The sequence below is a fragment of the Vigna angularis genome, chromosome 2 (assembly GCF_016808095.1).
Source record: "Vigna angularis cultivar LongXiaoDou No.4 chromosome 2, ASM1680809v1, whole genome shotgun sequence".
Classification (NCBI taxonomy): domain Eukaryota; kingdom Viridiplantae; phylum Streptophyta; class Magnoliopsida; order Fabales; family Fabaceae; genus Vigna; species Vigna angularis.
This window is the reverse complement of record NC_068971.1, coordinates 23,084,564-23,104,897: the sequence shown is the minus strand read 5'-3', so window position 1 is coordinate 23,104,897 and position 20,334 is coordinate 23,084,564. Positions and strand designations below refer to the sequence as shown.

Here is a 20,334-nt window from a genome sequence, read left to right as displayed (position 1 = left end):
ATAATAGTTTTCATCACATTATAAGTTTAAATATATTTTTTAATAAAAAAACATAAAACTCAAACATTAAATCTATTATGTCACTAAATTGTAACTCTCCTAACAGCAGCTTCTAAAATGTAACTTTCCATTATTTTCTTGAAAGCTTTGACAAAATATACATGTGTGACTTCCATTACTTCTCTCAAGAATCTAACAAAAATATCCTTTACCACTTTTTGTTGAGTCACCATATACAAAAATATAAAAAGAGAATACAAGAAAATAAGAATGTTAACTTCCTCTACCTTTTACTTTGGGTTTCTCCCTTCATCCCTTCAAAATTCAACCTTTAAAACTTTCTCCATACACTTTATTCTTTTATATATTTTTAAGTAAAATACTGTATTTTATTTTTATTATTAAGTTATTGACGTAAAATATCTTTTAATTTATAACAATATAATAATAACCAAGAGTATATTTTAAAATATCTAACAATACTAATAATATCATTTTCTAATTAAATAATTATTCACCATATTATTTCTTAGAAAATCTTTTAAAATAAAATAAATCTTTTAAATTACAACTAATAAACTAATTTATCTTTTAATTTAAATATTTAAATATATTTGTATATATATTTTTTAATTATTAAAAATTTTAGAATCTAAAATATCAAACATATTACTCGAAAAGTCAATACTATAATTTAACACATTTTATTATAGAATATATTTTTATGTAAGTTATACTCGCCTAGAAAACTTAAGCTACCCATTTCCATAATTCTTTTCATAAACTAGTAGCTAATATTTTAACTTGAATAAAATGTGTATTACCTGAAAATTTATTTAAATTAGCTTTACTTCTTACATTTATAAAGTTCTTGTATTTTCTGAAATGTTAATGGAGGTTTTCTTTATTCCCAAATTTATTTTGATATAAGAGTGACAAAAGAAAGCAGAAAAATTATATTTAAAATGCAGGGACAAATATTTTGACAACTAATATAAGAATATGATAATGATACTTTTATAATATTTTTTTGACAATATTTTAATATCATCTACGTATTATTTTATGATTAGTTCATGTTGATGTTTATGATTATTATTACTGATCGTAAAATAATTTTATATCAATCATAGAATGATACGTAGATAATGTTAAAATATTGTTAAAAAGATATTATTAAATAAAGTATTATTATTCATGAGAATAACTCAAATTTACTTAAAAAAAACATAATAAAATTTTAAGTTTGTTAATAAACTAAGTTAAAATCTCAAAAAGGTCAGATCATACCTTCAATAAAAATCACTGTGAAAAAGTAAATCAAACTTGAACTTAATTTTTTTAAGTAGGTCGAACTCATTTTAACCCTAACTTATCTAAATCCAATTAGTAACACTCTTTTTCATTAATAGTTGAAATTTAGAGGGAATAATATTTTTAGTTCAAACATACTTAAAGTTCCTATGTTCAGTTGAATTCTCAAACTTAAAAGGAAAATATAAATTTAGTCTCTTTTTCTTAAACAATTAGTATGTTTTTAAAAATAAATAAAGATTAAAGTTACCGATTTTTAAAAGTTGAGAAACACTAAAAATATAAAAGCTATTTTCTTTTTCTATTATGAACTAAACGTATTAAATAAATAAGAAATGGGATGCACGATAATACGGATTTCCAATGTTAGATTTAATTATTAATTTAATTCTTTTACTTTATTCAATTTATTTCCTCTTTTGAGGATTTTATAAATTCAGTCTATTGTGAAAAATATTTTTATTTAATGTGACGTTTTCCTTTGGGAGAAGAGAATTAGTCATTTTTTATTTTTATATTGTACGTAATAATTAAATATTAAATATTAAAAATATATTGTAGAACACCAGGTTCCTTTGTTCGTTCCTATCCTGATTCTTCTGTGACACCACCGCATTCTCTCTCTGGGTTGTTGGGACATTCAAGAAATGGAGAACAACGCACTCAGAGATCGAATCTTTGCGGACAATGAACACGAAGAAATCCCTGATTCATTCGTATGCTGCGTTTGTCTGTAAGTCACTTCTAATTGCATATAATTTGTAGCTCTTATGTTTCCAAAGTGAAACGCCCTTTGTTGTGTTGTTCATCAAGATTCAATTGTGTGCTTCAATTCTTATTCATATTTCAAGAGGGTTACCAGGGATACCGTTATTTCTTAAAAAACATGAATTTTGTTCTTGATTCAAGCTTAGATGATGTGGACAATTCCAGGGTTATTTTTCTTTTCCTCGATCTGAAGCGGGTGCTCTTGAATTTTACATTCGAAATTTCAATTGAATGCGAAATTCCTTGGGCGTGGTTTAAATGCTAAGAAAAGGAATAAATCAGAGTAAATAGTTCCTTAATTTTTGTTTGAAAATGTGAAATGAAATCTGACTCCAAAACCCAAAAATCTTGTCTCTTGAGGAAGGACTAAAGGTTTCATATTCTTGAGCTTTGAAATTTTTAATCTATTGTTTGAAAAAATGGATTGGCTATTGTGTCATTTTAAGTCGGCTTGAGCTGCCATATTTCCCTTTTTCAAATTGTGTGTACTGATTTTGGTTTTACTTCATTGTGCAGGGATCTATTATACAAACCCATTGTGCTATGTAAGGCAGCATTATTTTCTACAGATGCACGTGATTATGCTATCAGTTTGATAAATTCTGTCTTTTTTTCTTCTCTATTTGCAGCATGTGGCCACATATGCTGTTTCTGGTGTGTCTATAATTCCATGAATTGTCTGCGCGAGTCTCAATGTCCAGTATGTAGGCATCAATACTATCACTTCCCAACAGTCTGCCAAATGCTTCACTTTTTGCTCCTTAAGATTTATAGTGTTCCTTACAAAAGAAGGGAAGAGCAAACGCTTGGTATATCACTTTCCCTAATGGCCTATGCACGAGCATACTAAATATTTGTGCAATAATTCTTATACATCTCAATGATTTATTGTGCAATGCATTGAATATAATTGTGTTTCTAAAATTGCTATGGTCTTCTATTGATGGTGATCCGTTCAAGCTGTGTGATCAATGCATTCCAACATGATTGATTGAGTTATTATTGCCTACTTCTGTCGTCCATTATTTTTTCTGAATTGGCACAGGCTCAATTTGGGATCCCTTGTTCTATTTTACATATCCCAATGCCAAGATGGAGGGATGATTAAGGAAAATTTTTAGTTAGCATCTTTTATAGAAACTCAGTAAAGGTTGTTTGGTTATATGTGGAAAAAGATCAATATAGATTCTGGTGAGAAAAGTTGATCAAAGGGAAGGGAGTTCAATTCAAAATGAAAAAGGAAGAGTTAGCGAAAGATTAAGAGAAACCATTATAAAAACTTGATTCAAGTACTGGAAATTTTCTTTTCACACACACCTTGAGAAAGGATTCTGTTAGGTTTCTGGGTATGAAACCTAACTGTCTCACAACACACACTCACACAATAGCACCCAAATGGTAAGAAAAGAATGAAAATATGTATTCACATCAACCAATGTCATGTACAACCAGTAACTGGGAGCATAATCCCCCTCCACAGGATCAAGGTTCCTGTCTATACAATTGATATCAAAAACTCCCTTCTACCAGACCCCCCCTTGCCTTCTTATAAAGGCAGCCCACTTCTAACTACCCAACAACAATTAATTCCTAAACTGAACAATTAATTCTTCAACTGTTTTCTCTCTCCTGCACACCTATTACCCATTATAACCTATCATATTAAATCCTATCATTACACCCTGCTGCAAAACAACCTTGTCCTCAAGGTTGGTACAGTAATGCTTGTTCCCATGGCTCATCTTCATCATAGGAAGGGAACCCATTGGCTGTTGCCTCCAATTCAGGTCTGGAGGCTTGGGTGGTGGTCTATATGAAAGAATTGTTGACTCCTTTAAGAGTTGCTTTTTTTCCAGAATTCCCATGGACCCTATGATTCTTCTATATTGCCTTCTGACTTGGTGACCACTTACATGGGCCTGGATTTTAACTCTTTTCTGATGAATGATCAAGAATTCTTTTCTCTTCTTCCACCCCCAAAACCTTTTTTGTATTTTTATAGCAGCAGTACTGGCGAAGCCCTCTCCTTGCCCAAATTTGTTCATCCTAGAAGCTAAAAAGGAAAGAACTTGTTGATTTGACCATCCAATTCCTTCATCATCATCATGTTGAGCTAACTGTTTCCTCTGAATGTTAAATTGCAGCCCTGCAAAGAAATATCTCTGCCATTGGTCTTCTAGTGTTTTATATGTTTGTGACAACCATATTTTTTCCCCACTCAAGACAACTGCATCTTCTACTTTATTTCCAGCCATCATAGTCACCCTGTTCCCACCATATTCTGCTTTCTTTCCTCTGTCTTCACCCTTCTTCACTGTTTTATCATACACATCACAACCTACCCCACTATCTCTCCTAGAAACGGCAGCTTCTGCCACTTCCTGGGCAGCAACACAAACAATGCCTCCATCACATTTTTTGTCTTCTGCACTGATATCTCTTTCTCTTTCCTTCCCAGAAAGAGCAGCTTTTGCCACTCCCTGGGTAGCAACACCAACAACTTTCTCATCAGCAGCTTCGGTGATTTTTGCAGTTTGGCCTAACTTTTCAAAAACAAAACCTCTATCTCTTTCTCCGAACCCCATTATCAATGCCTCTTTCAGCCCTTTCCAAGAAAGGTTCTTGGTTTTATTTTTCCAGGCCCTGAACCAATAAATTGTGCCTCCCTCCATGCAGCTGTAAGCCAACCTGAGCCTCTCCTTCTCTGTGATATTTTGGGTGTCAAAAAACTTCTCAACTTGAGAGATCCATCCCAACGGGTCCAACCCCTCAAACCTGGGCAATTCTACCCGCTGCCTCCAATTCTGCTGCCCTTTGCCCCTGTCTTCCTCCAGCTCTTCCTCTGAACCATCTTTCTTTCCTCTCATGATAGCTTTCTCACTTCTTTCTGAGCCCATTATGTGAATCTTGATTTCCTGCAACATTTCTTTTATTTCTTGGATATCTCTCCTCCATTCTGCCATCCCCATTTTCTATTCACTGACCCTTCTCTCCAAGGTATTGTCTCTTCCTTCCATGCTTCCACCCTTTCTTGATCACTTCTTGATCCCTTCTTGATCCGGCAGTCCCTCCTAAGCGGAGCAGCTTCTTAATCCTTCACCCCCACTTTGATCCGGCATGTCGGACCAAATTGTTAGGTTTCTGGGTATGAAACCTAGCTGTCTCACAACACACACTCACACAATAGCACCCAAATGGTAAGAAAAGAATGAAAATATGTATTCACATCAACCAATGTCATGTACAACCAATAACTGGGAGCATAATTCCCCTCCACAGGATCAAGGTTCCTGTCTATATAATTGATATCAAAAACTCCCCTCTACCAGACCCCCCCTTGCCTTCTTATAAAGGCAGCCCACTTCTAACTACCCAACAACAATTAATTCCTTAACTGAACAATTAATTCTTCAACTGTTTTCTCTCTCCTGCACACCTATTACCCATTATAACCTATCATATTAAATCCTATCAGATTCAAAATTCAACTTTCGCTCTAGAACGAAATACTCTATCTTGGGTTTTGCTTCTTCAGATTACCAAACTTTCTCCAAGAAATACACAATACCTAGGGGTAGATTTTCTGTTAGGAACATAAGCTGCATAGTTTGCATCTCTAAATATCTTCAGATCATAGTGTCTTCTTTCTTGAACAGTAGCCCTATTCTTGGGCTTGATCAAGTACTACAAATTTTGTCAATTTCTTGCACATGTCTTTCTTTTGGATTATGGTTAAACTACTTTATCATACTAATTGCATAAGCAATGTTTGGTTTCGTGTGTGATAGATAAATAAAGTTTTCTACAGCAGAACTCTTTTCATTTCCAAATTTATTTTATGATTTTGTTTAATATGAACTTTTGAAGTTTTACATCCCAACTTGTTTTTTCGAGGAGATCAAATAACATACTTTCTTTAGGAGATGCAAATCCCATTTCTGGAATAATCAACCTTTATTCTGACGAAATACTTAAGTTTCCATAGGTGTTTCATTTCAAGTTGGGATGTTAATTAATCCTTTAAAGCAAATTTCTCTGTTTCATCATTTCTTGCCATAATGATATCATTCACATAGGTCAATAATATAGTGAGTGTACTTGTAATAGAGTATTTTATGAATAAAGTATGATCTTATTGGTTTTGCTTGTATCCTAAGGAAATTATTGCTTTTGTAAATCTCCCAAACTGTATTCTTGGGGATTTATTAAAACCATATAAACCCTTCTTTAGGAGATATATCTTTGTTGGAGATCCCACATCAATTAAAAATTATGTCAAATTATAATATATAAGTGGAGTGCAGGCTTTATTTTACAATTTAGTTTTGTGAGATTGAGTTAAACGTAAACTCACTTACTAAGATGACATCAAAGCCATTTAAAACCTATCCTAGTTCAGTTCATCGGAACTATTGTGCTGCCACTACTGGGCTCTTGTTAGACCATTCACAAATATCTAATCCCACACTCACACTTGAGAGATGTTCATTCCTTATTGAGTGTGTTAGAGATTCACATCGATTAAGAATAAGGCCAAATTATAATATATAAATGGGATACTGACCACTCTTCATTATCGTTATCATTGTCCACTTGTCTCCCTAACCACTCTAACTCTCATCAATGTCATCAAGTACAATAGGGTCTTTTTTATCCCTAATATTGTATTTTTGAGAAAATTGTTGGCTATACTTTATGTTTACCAAATCATGCAATCTTTTGTGGTCTAACCTATTCTTTTTTTGATGAATCTCCATAATAAATAAGTAAAGCTGAATCTATTTCTTTCTATGTTCTAAATAAAAGATAATAATGAAATGAGTCATGTCATGAACAATAATTTTACTTGCTCAAATATATTCCAATTGTGTTCACATCTCTATGAACTACATGTTAAACTTAGAACTTTGATTGCTGACATCAACACCCAAAACAAATAGAAACTTGCAAGAGAACTAGTGAACCATGAAATTTTTCCTAGGTGCCTTTTTGCATAAATCGTGACCTATAAACAAACAAATCCAGTAATATTTTTGGCCTTTTAATAATGTCAAACTAAGCTCGATGAATCACTTATAAACTCACAATTTTAATCGAGTTTGCTTAATTTTACACAAGCATACTTAGAAACAATTCTACGTGCGAGTTAGCTATGTTTGAGGGTATGAGAACGTAAACTTGCACGTGTTTACGAGTTGGCTCACGATTTTGATATAAGGTTTCACTCCCTTTTACTTTTTATTGTACAACCTCTCTTTTTTGGTGTACGAAGGCCTACAAAACCTACTACTTGGTAGGGAGTGGACTTTGTATTTGTATCAACGATTTATATAAATATAAACCTTGTGATTTTTGCTAAGCCCATTAAATAGTAGTCATCATCAAGAAACCACTCCTTATTGGTCCAATTATTGTTTATTTACTTATTGGTCCCTCTAATTAACAAGTTACATGTTACATGAGACATAAAAGCTTACATTAAGTTAGAGTGTATTAGAGTGTATTACCAATTGGACTTTATATTTGTCTACTGTTCCATTTTCCTTGTTAAAATTAAATAAATTGTTATAGATTCTAAGGAATCAAGTGTTAAATATTTTTGGAAATTAGGATGATTAGTTCCTAATTATTAGGTGTATTTATTATGATTGATTATGTATTATGATATAAATACATTCTATGTGGTCTGCATTAGACACATAATACATTAGAAACAAATACAATTTTATAATTATATCATTAGTTTAGGTTTCTCGATCTGGTTTCTTTCTTTCTTTTTGGGTGAATAGTACCTGCAACCACTGTGTGCCCTTTTTCTTTGTCATTGAGCATCCTTTTCCTCTGGTGACCATTGTAATCGAGATTGTCTTCCTCGACGACCATCAAGCTTAATTCACCCTGCTGCACGTGCCCTCGTGCGCTACCTATTTCCAACTGATTGTGCTCTAACCCGGCTGATCATGCTCTAACCCGACTGACCGGTCTCCAACCTGGTTGACCGTACTCCAACCCAGTTGACCGTGCTCAAACCTGATTGACCGTGCTCAAACCCGAATGACCGTGCTCAAACTTGTCTGACCGCGCTCCACCTTGGCTAACCCTACTCCATCTCGATTGATTGTGCTCCTCCCTGACTGAACGTGCTTAAACCCGACTGACCGTTCTTAAACCCGACTAAACGAAGCTTCAACCCGGAATACTGAGCTTCTCCTCAACTCCCTCACACCTGGACGATTCTTGTTAGCACATTTCGAGTACTTTTTCCATGGCTTTCGGAAGCTCACACTCAAGTACCTCCTTTGGCGTTACTTTTACCACTCTTTCGCTAATTCCATGTGAAAAACTGATCGGGACTGGCTCCTGGGCTGTTGTTGTCCGGCTATGGTTTCGAGGTCAAGGTCATGCCGATCACTTGACTAAATAGGCCAAAGACATTCCCCACCATGATCAAGCCCAATGGATGCAAATTGATGCCTCCTTGTGTAGCGTTCTCTAGTTCTCTATTGATGTCAAATTGCAACCTTAATACCATGCCTTTACTACTTGTTATGATGTGTGGAACAAAGCCAAGAGAATATATTCCAATGATGTTCATCAACTTTATAATGTTATTTCCAATTTTATCATGGTGAAGTTGGAGAATCGTGATATACAGACATATCTTGGTAAGCTCGATCGCTTAATTGCTGATTGAGTCACTTATTCCTTTCACTAATGATGTAGACAAACATGTTAAACAACGGGGCAAGTTTTTTATGGTCCTTGGACTTGCTAGACTTCCTCCTGAGTTTGAATTTGTCCGCAATCAAATCTTATCTAGCATAGTTGTTCCATCTTATGACACCGTTAGTGAACAATTACTTCACATCGTCGTTTCTCACATGTTTTGGTCAGTCACATGTATCTCCCACTAATTCCTCTGCTTTTTATTGCCAATCTTCCTACTGGGGTGGACGAAGTGGGAATTGTGGTGGATATCGTGGTCAACAGCCTCGTTGCAATTTTTGTCAACAATATGGCCGTATTGAGGCAAAATGTCGTATAAAGGCACGACAACAACATAAGACAACTAATATTGCTCAGGTCAATTCTCTAAAACTATCAGCTGAGATTTCAATTTCTGTTAATGCCTATAATGCGTTCCTCCAATACTAGGTAGCCATGCAACCTACACAACTTGTCGCTGCCATTGCTCAGTCTGGTAATCCTGTAGCTTGTATTTCTCAGTTCTCCTCCCTTGGACCTTGGATTCTTGACTTCGGTGACTCGACCACATGTCTGGTAACAAGTCCCTTTTCTCTCAACTAGCTTATTTGGATTATTTACCCTTTGTTACCATGGCAAATGGCTCTCAAATAAAAGATCATGGCATTGGTGAAACACGACCTGCTTTTAATCTTACCCTAGATTCTGTGCTTTATATTCCTGGGTGTCCTTCTAATTTAATCTCCATATGTAAGCTCATTCGCACCTAAAATTACTCTCTCCTTTTTGCTAATAATTTTGTTGTTGTTCAGCATCAGCATATCAGACAAACAATTGGAGTAGGACATGAGTCTCAAGGATTATTCTATCTGTCACAATCAATTGCTTGTATCTCCACTCTGTCTCAAGCTATTGAGCATCAACGCTTAGCTTATCATTGTCCTACCAAAATGTGTCTCATGCTTCCTAATCTATCTCACAATTTGTCTTTTCAATGCGAGTCTTATCAATTAGGAAAACACACTCGTCATACAAATGGTCCTTGAGTTAATAAAAGTTCTTTATCACCTTTTGCCTTAGTTCACTTTGATATTTTGGGTCCTAGTTTGTCTTTTTATTACTTTATTACTTTCATTGACAATTTCTCTCGATGTACTTGGTTATTCTTAATGAAAAATCGTTCTGATGTGCTTTCTATATTCGAAGGTTTCTCGACTGAAATTCAAAATCAATTCAGCACCTCTATTAAAATTTTACACATTGACAATGCTCGTGAGTATATTTCTTCCCAATTTCAGTCTTTCCTAAGTTCGTAGGGGATCCTCCATTCAACATCTTGCTCTCACACCACAATAGAATGGTGTTATCGTAAGAAAGAATTGACACTTGGTTGAAACTGCCCATACCCTTCTTCTTCACCATAATATTTCTCTTTGCTTTTGTGGAGAATCCATTCTAACATGTTATCTGATCAACCACATGCCTTCCTCTGTCCTTAATAATCAGGTTCCACACTCTCTCTTATATCCAACTCAAGATCTTTACACCATTCCTCTTCGTGTCTTTGGTTGCACATGCTTTGTCCATGACCTTACTTCAGGTAAAGATAAACTTTCTTGCCAAATCACTCAAATGTATTTTCTTTGGTTACTCATGCTTCAAAAGGGGTATCGTTGTTTTTGTCCTTAACTTCAACGTAATATAGTTTCTAATGATGTCACTTTTTTGAGACTACCCCCTTCTACACTTCCACTATACTGGATGTGAATCTTACAATCAAACCTTCTGAAGTCTCGCCTGTTTCGGCTCGGGTGATTGCTTCTCCTCAACATCCTTTGCTTCAATGCCACAGACAGGGATCAAACTCCAATTGTGACTGACTTTACTAATTCTCAAGCATCATCTCTTGCTCCAACCACCCTTTCACCTACGCTTCCTACACCTGAACTTCCTATTGCGATACATTTTGTTCCTCTTGTAATCCTAACCCTCTCTATGCTTTTACCATTAATTATCATCGTTTGTCTCCATCCCATTTCTCCTTTGTTTCTTCTTTGGATTATGTGTCTATTCCTAAGACTACATGTGAAGCCATGGCTGATCTCGACTGACGTTGGACAATGGTAAAGGAGATGGCATTTGTACATTCCAATGGCACTTGGGACCCGGGGTGACAACAGGTCGGGTCGGACACAGATAGTGCCTACCCGCAACCCGACCCGCCGGACAAAATTGTACTCGCTACCCGCTGGATACTCACATAAAAAAATCCACAAATTTTTTTCAACTCGCAGATACCTGTTGGATACCCGTTTTCAACCCACGAATATTTAAAAAAACTTATTCTATAAAAATTATTTTATAAGTTTTTAAATGAAATCCAAATTAAATTGCAAAAAAAAAATACAAATAATATCTAAAACATATATCCAAGTAAAGTCAATGGATAAGTAAATAAAAGTTAAAACATAAATTTAAATTAATACAAATTAATAGTAAAACATATATCCAAATACAAGTAATTTTAAAAATAATTGTTCTAAAAATAACACTCCAAGATTTATGTTTCTTCTCCCATATCTTCATTTTTGACCACTTAATTCCTGAAACAAATAAATACAAATAAAGTCATCAATCAATGACAAAGTGACATTATTAATAAAATTAGATTAAACACTAACATCATCATCAATTATCTCCTCTAGTATTGTATTAAGCTTCATGTTATCCACTTTCAATTTTGAAGAACATGAAAAAGGAAAATAAATTAATTTGTCATAGCCAATCATTTGAATGAATATAAATATGTAATTTGAATTGTTCATTTAGTTACCTTGTATGTCACTCCATAGTCAATCTTGAACACACATTAATGCTTCTAAAGTGTTTGGGTGTAATCTACTCCGATATGGAGTAAGAAATCGACCACCAGTACTAAAACAAGACTTAGAAGCAATTGTTGAGATAGGAATGGCTAGAAAATCTCTTGCAAACATTTGTAAGATTAGATATTTTAATCCATTAGTCTTGCACAAATTAAAATGTCAAATCTTCATCTGAATCCGGTAGTGTCGGTTCCTCCAAGTAATAATCAAGTTTTAACTTATAATTTGATGGTTCATTTCTCTTTGCAATCTAACAGTCGTAAATCCAACACTAGGTCTGACGATAGTGGCACACGTTCTGAAAGCACGAGTAGCTGTTGCATAGATACACAAAGAGGCAAAGAGGCAAAGGAATAAAACCTAATTTAAACCTAAGGATAAAAACGTAATTTCAATTTTTTAGGGGGTAACGGATATCCGCGGGTCGGGGGTAGTGTAATACTTGCACCCGACTCGTTTATAAGCGAGTATTGACATACCCACTACCTGCAACCCACTGATAGTAAATATCCGCGAATACCAACTATCCGTCGTGGATTTTATCTACGGATATCCGTGGACGTGAATTTTTTTGTCATCCCTACTTGGGACCTCATTCCTTTACCTCTTTGGCAAGCAAATGGTTGACTGTCATTGAGTTTATATAGTGATTGGATCTGATTGTCATATTGATCGGTTAAAAGCTCACTTGGTTGCCAAAGTATATACACAGATTTTTTGTCTTGATTATGTGTTAGCACCTTTTTCCCTGTGGGCAAAATAACTTTTGTTCGTCTCTTTCTGGCTATGGTTACTATTCATCATTGGTCTCTTCATCAGCTAGATATTAAAAATGCATTTTTATATGGTGAAATGCAAGAAGTTTATATGGATCAACCCTTTGGTTGATTCTCGTCTTGTTTGTAAGCTTCAATGGTCTCTCTATGGCTTAAAGCAATCTCCTCGAGCTTGGTTTTTGTTTTAGTTCTGTCTTGACATAGTTTGGCATGACTAGGTGTGAGGTTGATCAATCTTTCTTATCTTTTCGCTCCTTTTCTTGCAAGTTCATTTACCTTGTTGTCTATGTTGATGACATTGTCATCACGGGTGACAATGAGATTGGAATTTGACAACTCAAAGAGCACCTTTCACAACAATTTCATACTAAAGATTTGGGCTCTCTAAAATATTTCTTAGGCATTGAAATTGCTCAATCTTTGGAATTGTCATTAATCAACATAAGTATGTCTTAGGCATTCTTATTGAAACTATTATGCTTGACTATCGTCCTTGTGATACTCCTATGGATCCTAATATCAAGCTTCTTCCGGATCAAGGGTAGCCATTGAAAGACCCGAAAAGATATCATTGCTTGGTAGGTAGACTCAACTATCTCACTATAAGCATACTTAACATCACTTTTGTGGTTAGTGTGGTAAGCCAATTTCTAAATGCTCCTTGTGATAGCCATTGGGATGTTGTGACACGTATCCTCCGATACATAAAAAATGCTCAAGGATAAGGATTATTGTATGAAGACAAAGGGAGTACTAAGATCACTTATACTTTGATGCAGATTGGGCAGGATCACCATCAGATAGAAGATCCACTTTTGGGTACTTGTGTTCTTATCGGACGAAACCTTATCTCATGGAGAAGCAAGAAGCAAAACATAGTTGCTAGATCTAGTGCAGAAGCATAATATCATGCAACATTCACTTGTGAGCTTACATGGCTTAGGCAACTACTTCTATAGCTAAAAATAGGAGACATCCATGAAACAAAGCTTATTTGTGACAATCAAGATGCACATCACATTGCATCAAACCCGGTTTTCCTTGAAAGAACCAAATATATTGAAATTGATTGTCACTTTGTTAAAGAAAAGGTGTTCCCCGGAGAAATCACTACGGGTTTTTTCAACTCTAGCAATCAACTAGCTATATGTTCACCAAGTCCCTTAGAGGCTGATTGAGTACCTTTATTGAAGCTTGGTACATATGACATATATGCTCTAGCTTGAGGGGGAGTGTTAGAATGAAATCAACTTTTACAGATTTCTAGAGAATTAAGTGTTACATAATCTGGAAAATTAGGATGATTGATTCCTAATCATTAAATGTATTTATTATGATTAATTTTGTATTATGCTATAAATATATTCGGTGTGGTCTACATTAGACACACAATACATTCAAAACATATACAATTCTATATGCTTTATATTAAATTCTAAAGTTCTAATTGCACCATACAATCCCTCTTTCTTTTGGTTTGTCAACAATCTCCCATGTTGAGTTTCTTTCAAATGCATTTGTCTTTTTTCTCATGGCTTTAGTCCAATGTTCACATTTTATGGTTTGGATTGAGATAGGAATTTCTATGACACCAATAAAGCTAGAATGTTTATTATAGAGATTGTTGTTGCAGACATTGAGAATATAATATTTAACACATTATCTCATTTCTTTTTTCGATGCAATGGGTAAATTCTCGATAACAATTTACTCTTATCTTTCTCACCTTTGAGTCAAATAACTCCTTGCTAAATGGATTGTTTTCTTCTTTGATATTTTTACCAAAAGAATTTGTCTTTCTCTTCCTCACTGAGTTGGTCTGGTCTCAATTGTGGTGACTTCATCACTTAGATCTTGAGCATCCTATGAAGACATTTGTAATGACAAGATGGAAAGCTCCTTAATTTCAAGTGTTTTCTCCTCCTGAAGTCGATGACTAACATAAAATAATTTTATTTCATGAAAAAGGTAATATCCATGATGATAAAAACACGATGACTCTAAAGAAAATAACATTTGTACCACTTTTTACACAAGAACCAATAAATACATATTTAAGATCTCTAGGATCTAATTTGATACTATTAGGATTATGATAGTTAACAAAAACAACCACTTTTTACACAAGAACCAATAAATACATATTTAAGATCTCTAGGATCTAATTTGATACTATTAGGATTATGATAGTTAACAAAAACAACGCAGCCAAAGATTCAACAAGTAAACTTGACACTAGGGAAGCAAGGTCTTTCAATACACATTAAGAAGAAAAAAAAGTTAGTAAATAGTTTGAATCTTTTTTAAGTTCTTGTACAGTGATAAGACTTTTTTTAGTTGAGATATGTAAAACATTCTTTATGGGTAGACTATTATCATTTACAACTTTAAGGAGTTGTTCTCTAGTAATTTTGAAGTATGAATTGCAGAGCATAGGAAATGGTCATGTGATTCTCTAGTAATCAAGAAACCAAACACCTATAGATACGAAACCAATAATATTGAATGTACTTTTACCTTTTATGGTAGGGCATACAATCCAGGGGAGTTATTCATTGATTCAACTATTGTTCTCTGACAATCTAGTTTCTCCTTATTGACTTTCATACTAGGCATTAAAAAAACACTAAAATGCAAAGACGTAACAAAGAGAACTTGTTCGGCAAAGGCACAAAAAAAATTTCAGAACTACTCAAATCAGAGTCAAATGGGACATCACCACCTCTTGGTATGGGCTCAAGAGGTCCCAATTGCTCCGCCTGTTACGGTTGTGAATAACGGTGGTGGTGGCTATTTACGTGGAAGTAGAAACATGACTCCCAAGATCAAGAGCTTTAATACCAATTTTTGAACCATGTAACGAAATGTATAATTCTTTTTATTGATAATCATCTCACCAATTATATTTTCATCATCTCTATTTGTAACAATCAAATTCTTTAAAATAAGGAAATAGAATATTTTTTAATGAATAAAAAAATTCTGAAGAAATTTTCTCTTAATCACAGTATGGAGCTATCAAGGATACCTTTATCATAAGAATCCATAATTTACAACACATATAATCAGACCATATGGGTCTGATACCAAATTGTTTTTGTACAACTAAACATGAGATGAATTACTTCTAATTGGTCACTTGAGTTTTGTTGTATGGCTATTATTGAACAACTAAACACTAAGAGTCATACAACGGGAATCTTGCAAGAAAATATATCAGAAGTAAAAAGTTGTTAAACTATATTCATTTAATTAGTCAAGTTACACGTTCAATATGAAGCTTGTACAATAAGCCAAGCCAAAAAGAGGGCAGAAATACTTAAGTTTGAAATAACTTTAGTTTATAATATTATTGTACCTTCCTCCTCTAGGTGGTGGTTTCTCTTCTTGTGATAGAGGGTTTTTTTATGATCAACCTGCAGGGCGGTAGGGGACATAGTAACTGAACTTTTGTGTTAAGAAAAAAAAATGTTATAATCCTGGCAGTTTAAAGTAACCAGCCATCTCCTTTCCTTTCTTTTCCTTGAATTGGTCTCTTCCTCTTATTATGTCAGTTTAGGTTTTCTTCTCTAGTGGACTTGTCATAAGCTGTCTGAACATTTTTTTTATCTTTACTTGTCTAGGATTTTTCATAGAGTTCATCTTCTCTATTCTCTTAGTAAGCAACGGGCCATTTTAATACTTAGTGAAACATCCTCTCTAGTGGTGAAATGCTTGTAGAAAAGAGAAATACAGTGGCATTAACCCCAAGCTGGTTAAATACGGTATGGCTTAATGGGAGGCAAATCGTGGAGTTGTTGAGAGGACATTAAGGCTGCAATGACAAATGCACAAACTGCTGTACTATAGAGTTGTAATTCACTAGTTATTTCAGATGCTGTCGAAATCTAATAGATCATTGTATTGAATAGTGGGATCCTAATATTCTACCATAAACATAGCTGCATGCACAACAACATCGACTATGAGAAATCAACCAATCCATGTTTGATATGTAAACAATTACAGTTAAGTACCATAGTCAATAGCCCTGCATATTGAGATAGGTTGTTGTTTAGTTTCAGAGACCTTATCTGGAGACATTAAAACTAGATTATTCAATTCAATTGATCAACTAGTAGAGGTCTTCACCAAGTCATTGGGAGGTCTTCAAATAAGTTACATATGTTAAAGATTACTGCAAATATTTATATGCTACTACTTGAAGAGAAATGTTAGAAATGATGTAAATATGGTTGTTTGAGTCTGATTCCGTGCTGTATTTGTAATTATAGTAGGGTAATTGTAAATTCTTGTCTTTACGCCACTTATTATAACAAATATCTTCCACTGTGTCTGTGTAATTCACATGCGGATTCCGTACTGTAATAGGTACTTGACACCGGCAACTATTAGAAGTACCCATCTGTCTTGGATTAAGTAGAATTTGGCTTAGTTTGGATAAACTTCTCATAAAATAGATATTTGAGAAGAAGTAGGAAAGTAAAACGAACCAAACATCTCACACATGTTAGTTATGCACCTTAGCTTTTGGAGTAGATGAGAAAAATTAAAAGAAAAACTAAAGTGCATAAATTAATTTTAACTTTTGCAAGAACGATTCATCTTACGTCATTTCCTTCTGTTACAGAGTATTTATTGATAAATTTATATAAACTAGGCCTTTCACTGATAAACTTTTTCTTCTCTGTTTTTGATTTTATGTCCTCAGGTTTTATGGATATCCAAAATTTTATTATATGATTTTGTTCTTTCTTTTTTACTGCATTATGATTCTTGGTATTCCTTTTATACTTCTTGAAAATGCAGTTTTCTCCTTTTTTGATGCTACTTTCTAGTAAATTTGTATTTAGCATAAGTAATCCTTTTGTCTACTTTGTTGGGCTAGTTTTGACAATCATTCTTATTGAAATCTTGCTTCAGAGGAAGAAAAGAAATCAGGATTCTACTCTCCTCAATTTGATCCTGAGACATGTGAATCACAAGCTAAATTTGGTCATTCTGGTATCCCTTTTTCCTCCTCTATTGTGAATTTGAAATCCAACTCATGTAATGTGGGAACTTCTGAATGTATGGAGCAATCAGGGTCCACCACCCATGAAAGAGACGAAGGAACAGTCTATTCTAATGGAGAGCCTGATATTGTTGGAACTCCTGCTAAAAGAAAAAAATTGCCTCAGGAAGATATTTCTCTCCAACAAAAATTGTCAGTTGCAGATGTGACGTGTACAATGTGCAAGCAACTTCTCTTTCATCCTGTAGTTCTTAATTGTGGCCATGGTACTCAATGCACTTAAGTTTTCTTTCAAGTGTAACTGATTGGATTTATTAATAATAAAACACTTAAAGTGGTATGTTGATTTTGTTCTACTTTTTCACATTCCCATCAGTATACTGTCAAACTTGCGTCGTCAACACAGATGACGACATGCTCAGATGCCAGGTTTGTCAAAGTCCACATCCTAGTAGGTTTCCAAAAGTATGTTTGGAGTTAGATCACTTTTTGGAGGAACAATTTCCTGAAGAATATAGACAGCGGAGAGATGCCATTGAACTAAAGCAGATCAAAGTCAAACTTGAGACACCTTCTTGTATGTATATTGCATACATTTTTATTACATGACTGATATCTTGAAGCGTACAGCTTTGGGTGAAAATATAGGAATATGTGTATATCTTTCAGCTTTCCATTGAGAATGTGATAGAATATTGGGAAATGTGTTTTTGTTTTCATACTCTCTCGGTCAGGCATGGTAAAAAAGTTCTTGTATTTTCATATTGATGAATCTGCTCTTCAAACTTGAAAAAACATGTGTATTTAGTTACCCCTCTAATAATTCATCATGTTTTTTAAAGTTCGGAGGGATTAAATTCACACCTTTCTTAAGTTGCGGAATAAATTCATCAACTTGAAAGTATAGGAATCTTGACATTTTATAAAAGTATAGGGATTAGAAAAATACTTTTTCCTAGGATATTTTATATTGTTTGGCCTGTATTTAGCATTCAAGCATAACCACTGTTTATACTAAATATTTGAATCCTAATTTACTTAAACAACCAAACAATGTATGAAATATATTAAAATATTGAAGTCATTCTTATGGTATCATCTACAATACTCTAAATATTTTATTATATTTTACAGATATTTCCCAAGTGGTGATTGATTTATTGTTGTACGGTATTTCTTTCATTATTTTTCTATCTTTTTTCATGTTCTTCTAGTTACTTGTGTTGGTTTTCTTTCAGGTTCATTGGATAAGGGTAATAAAGGAGAAAATATAGATTGGTGGTCAGATCCTGACTCAAAAGTTCACATTGGAGTTGGTTGTGATTTTTGTGGGGTAAAAGTTCTATTCCATCATATCTTCTATTTTTTTCTTCATTTTGTTGCTCCGTTTCCATTTTCTTTTGCGTTTATCGTGCCTTTTATATTCTTTTCACTTATTGTCCTGTAGTGGGTCATAAAGTACATCAAGATTCTCTATTCATTGATCTAGATAGGTGGCTGTCATTTCATGTGGTTGCTTGTCTTTCTTAATGACTAGGTATTTCATGTGCACAAAGGGAGTTATAGGTTCCTTGTTCAAGCTCCAAACCTATAACTTGCCTGTTTGCTGCACACTGCCAATTTACAATAGTTGTGTATTTTCATGTTTCAAGGACCTACACTACATTAAACATACGTTCATAGATATTTATCTGATAACTAATTTCAATTTTGTTGTTTTCAAGTTGATCTATATATGGTTTTATATGGAAATTGCATTCTGTTGAAGCCATATTTTGTTTATTATTCAAAGTGATAATTAATATTATCTTTGCTTTAGCAAAAAAAAATTCCAAATTTGCTTTGGGGAGAAAAAACTTTTAGAATTTTTTTTTTTTTGAAAGCAGTTAACAAACAAGGTCTTATTTCACTTCTTTTTAACTTAGTATTTCTCTTGAAGCTGCAGTGTCTATAACTCATGCTTCTAGTTTTTGTGTAGAATGCTAATGTGTGACTACTCATCACAGATGTTTCCAATAATTGGAGATAGATATAGATGTGCTGATTGTACGGAGAAGATGGGTTTTGATCTTTGTGGTGATTGCTATGCAACTCGTTCCAAACTCCCGGGTCGATTTAATCAACAACACACCTCAGAGCACAAGTTCAACCTTGAACAATCCAACATTATTCATAACATAATGTTGAGGCTGGCCACAGCACAGTTAGGGGACACTTCTATTTCTGTAGGAGAGATTGCCTCAGACAGCCCCACTATGTTTGATGATGAAGAAGATAACCACAGTGATTCTGAAACCACCAATTGAGAAACTGAGCTTAGCAAAAAAAAAGTCCATGGTCTTGTGTTGTTGTGTTTGGTTGGGGGGTTTGAGTGGATAACTCCTGATTTTAGAGGAGGAAATAATGCAATGCTGAAGGAAGTTTGGTTGGGGAAATTCTCAATTCTACATGGTGTATTCAGTTTCCTAATGCATGGCAACTTGACTGTTTTTCTGTTGTTGCATTTGGTGCAGGCAATTCTGTTACCCCTTTCATGGTAACAACCTCATTCCTGTGTCTGGCTATATGAACATATTATTCGGCAATGTACATATTCTTGGAGTTTGTCACAGATCATAACTGTTTCTTACAATAACATTAATAATATTTAGTATATCATTGTGAATAATATACCACAAGCACTTTCTCTTAACCTTATTATCAATGATGATGGCATTACTGAGAATGTTTGAAGTAACTTTTATGGGCTTGATTTTAGATTCTTAGATGTAAATTTAAAAAACCAAAGTGGCTCCTCACTTTTCTTAAAAGAGCTTTTTAATTTATTTCAATAAATTTTATGGTTAAAATTGTCAAAATAAATTTACCAATT

At 34.1% G+C, this 20,334-nt stretch overlaps 1 protein-coding gene across 2 annotated transcripts; it reads left to right on the top strand.

Annotated features, from left to right (window-relative positions):
• Positions 1–1,878: 1,878 nt before the first annotated feature.
• LOC108328971 (E3 ubiquitin-protein ligase PRT1) lies at positions 1,879–20,130 on the top strand. 2 transcript variants are annotated; one of them, XM_017562909.2, is made up of 8 exons: positions 1,879–2,047; positions 2,599–2,627; positions 2,712–2,891; positions 17,372–17,452; positions 17,534–17,728; positions 17,839–18,039; positions 18,701–18,795; positions 19,469–20,130. In XM_017562909.2, the coding sequence occupies exons 1-8, from the start codon at positions 1,962–1,964 to the stop codon at positions 19,766–19,768; spliced, it is 1,167 nt and encodes a 388-aa protein (XP_017418398.1). In that variant the 5' UTR covers positions 1,879–1,961; the 3' UTR covers positions 19,769–20,130. The 2 variants fall into 2 exon arrangements, with proteins under 2 accessions (XP_017418398.1, XP_017418397.1); XM_017562908.2 differs by having other exon boundaries at positions 1,886–2,047; positions 17,372–17,728.
• Positions 20,131–20,334: the final 204 nt, after the last annotated feature.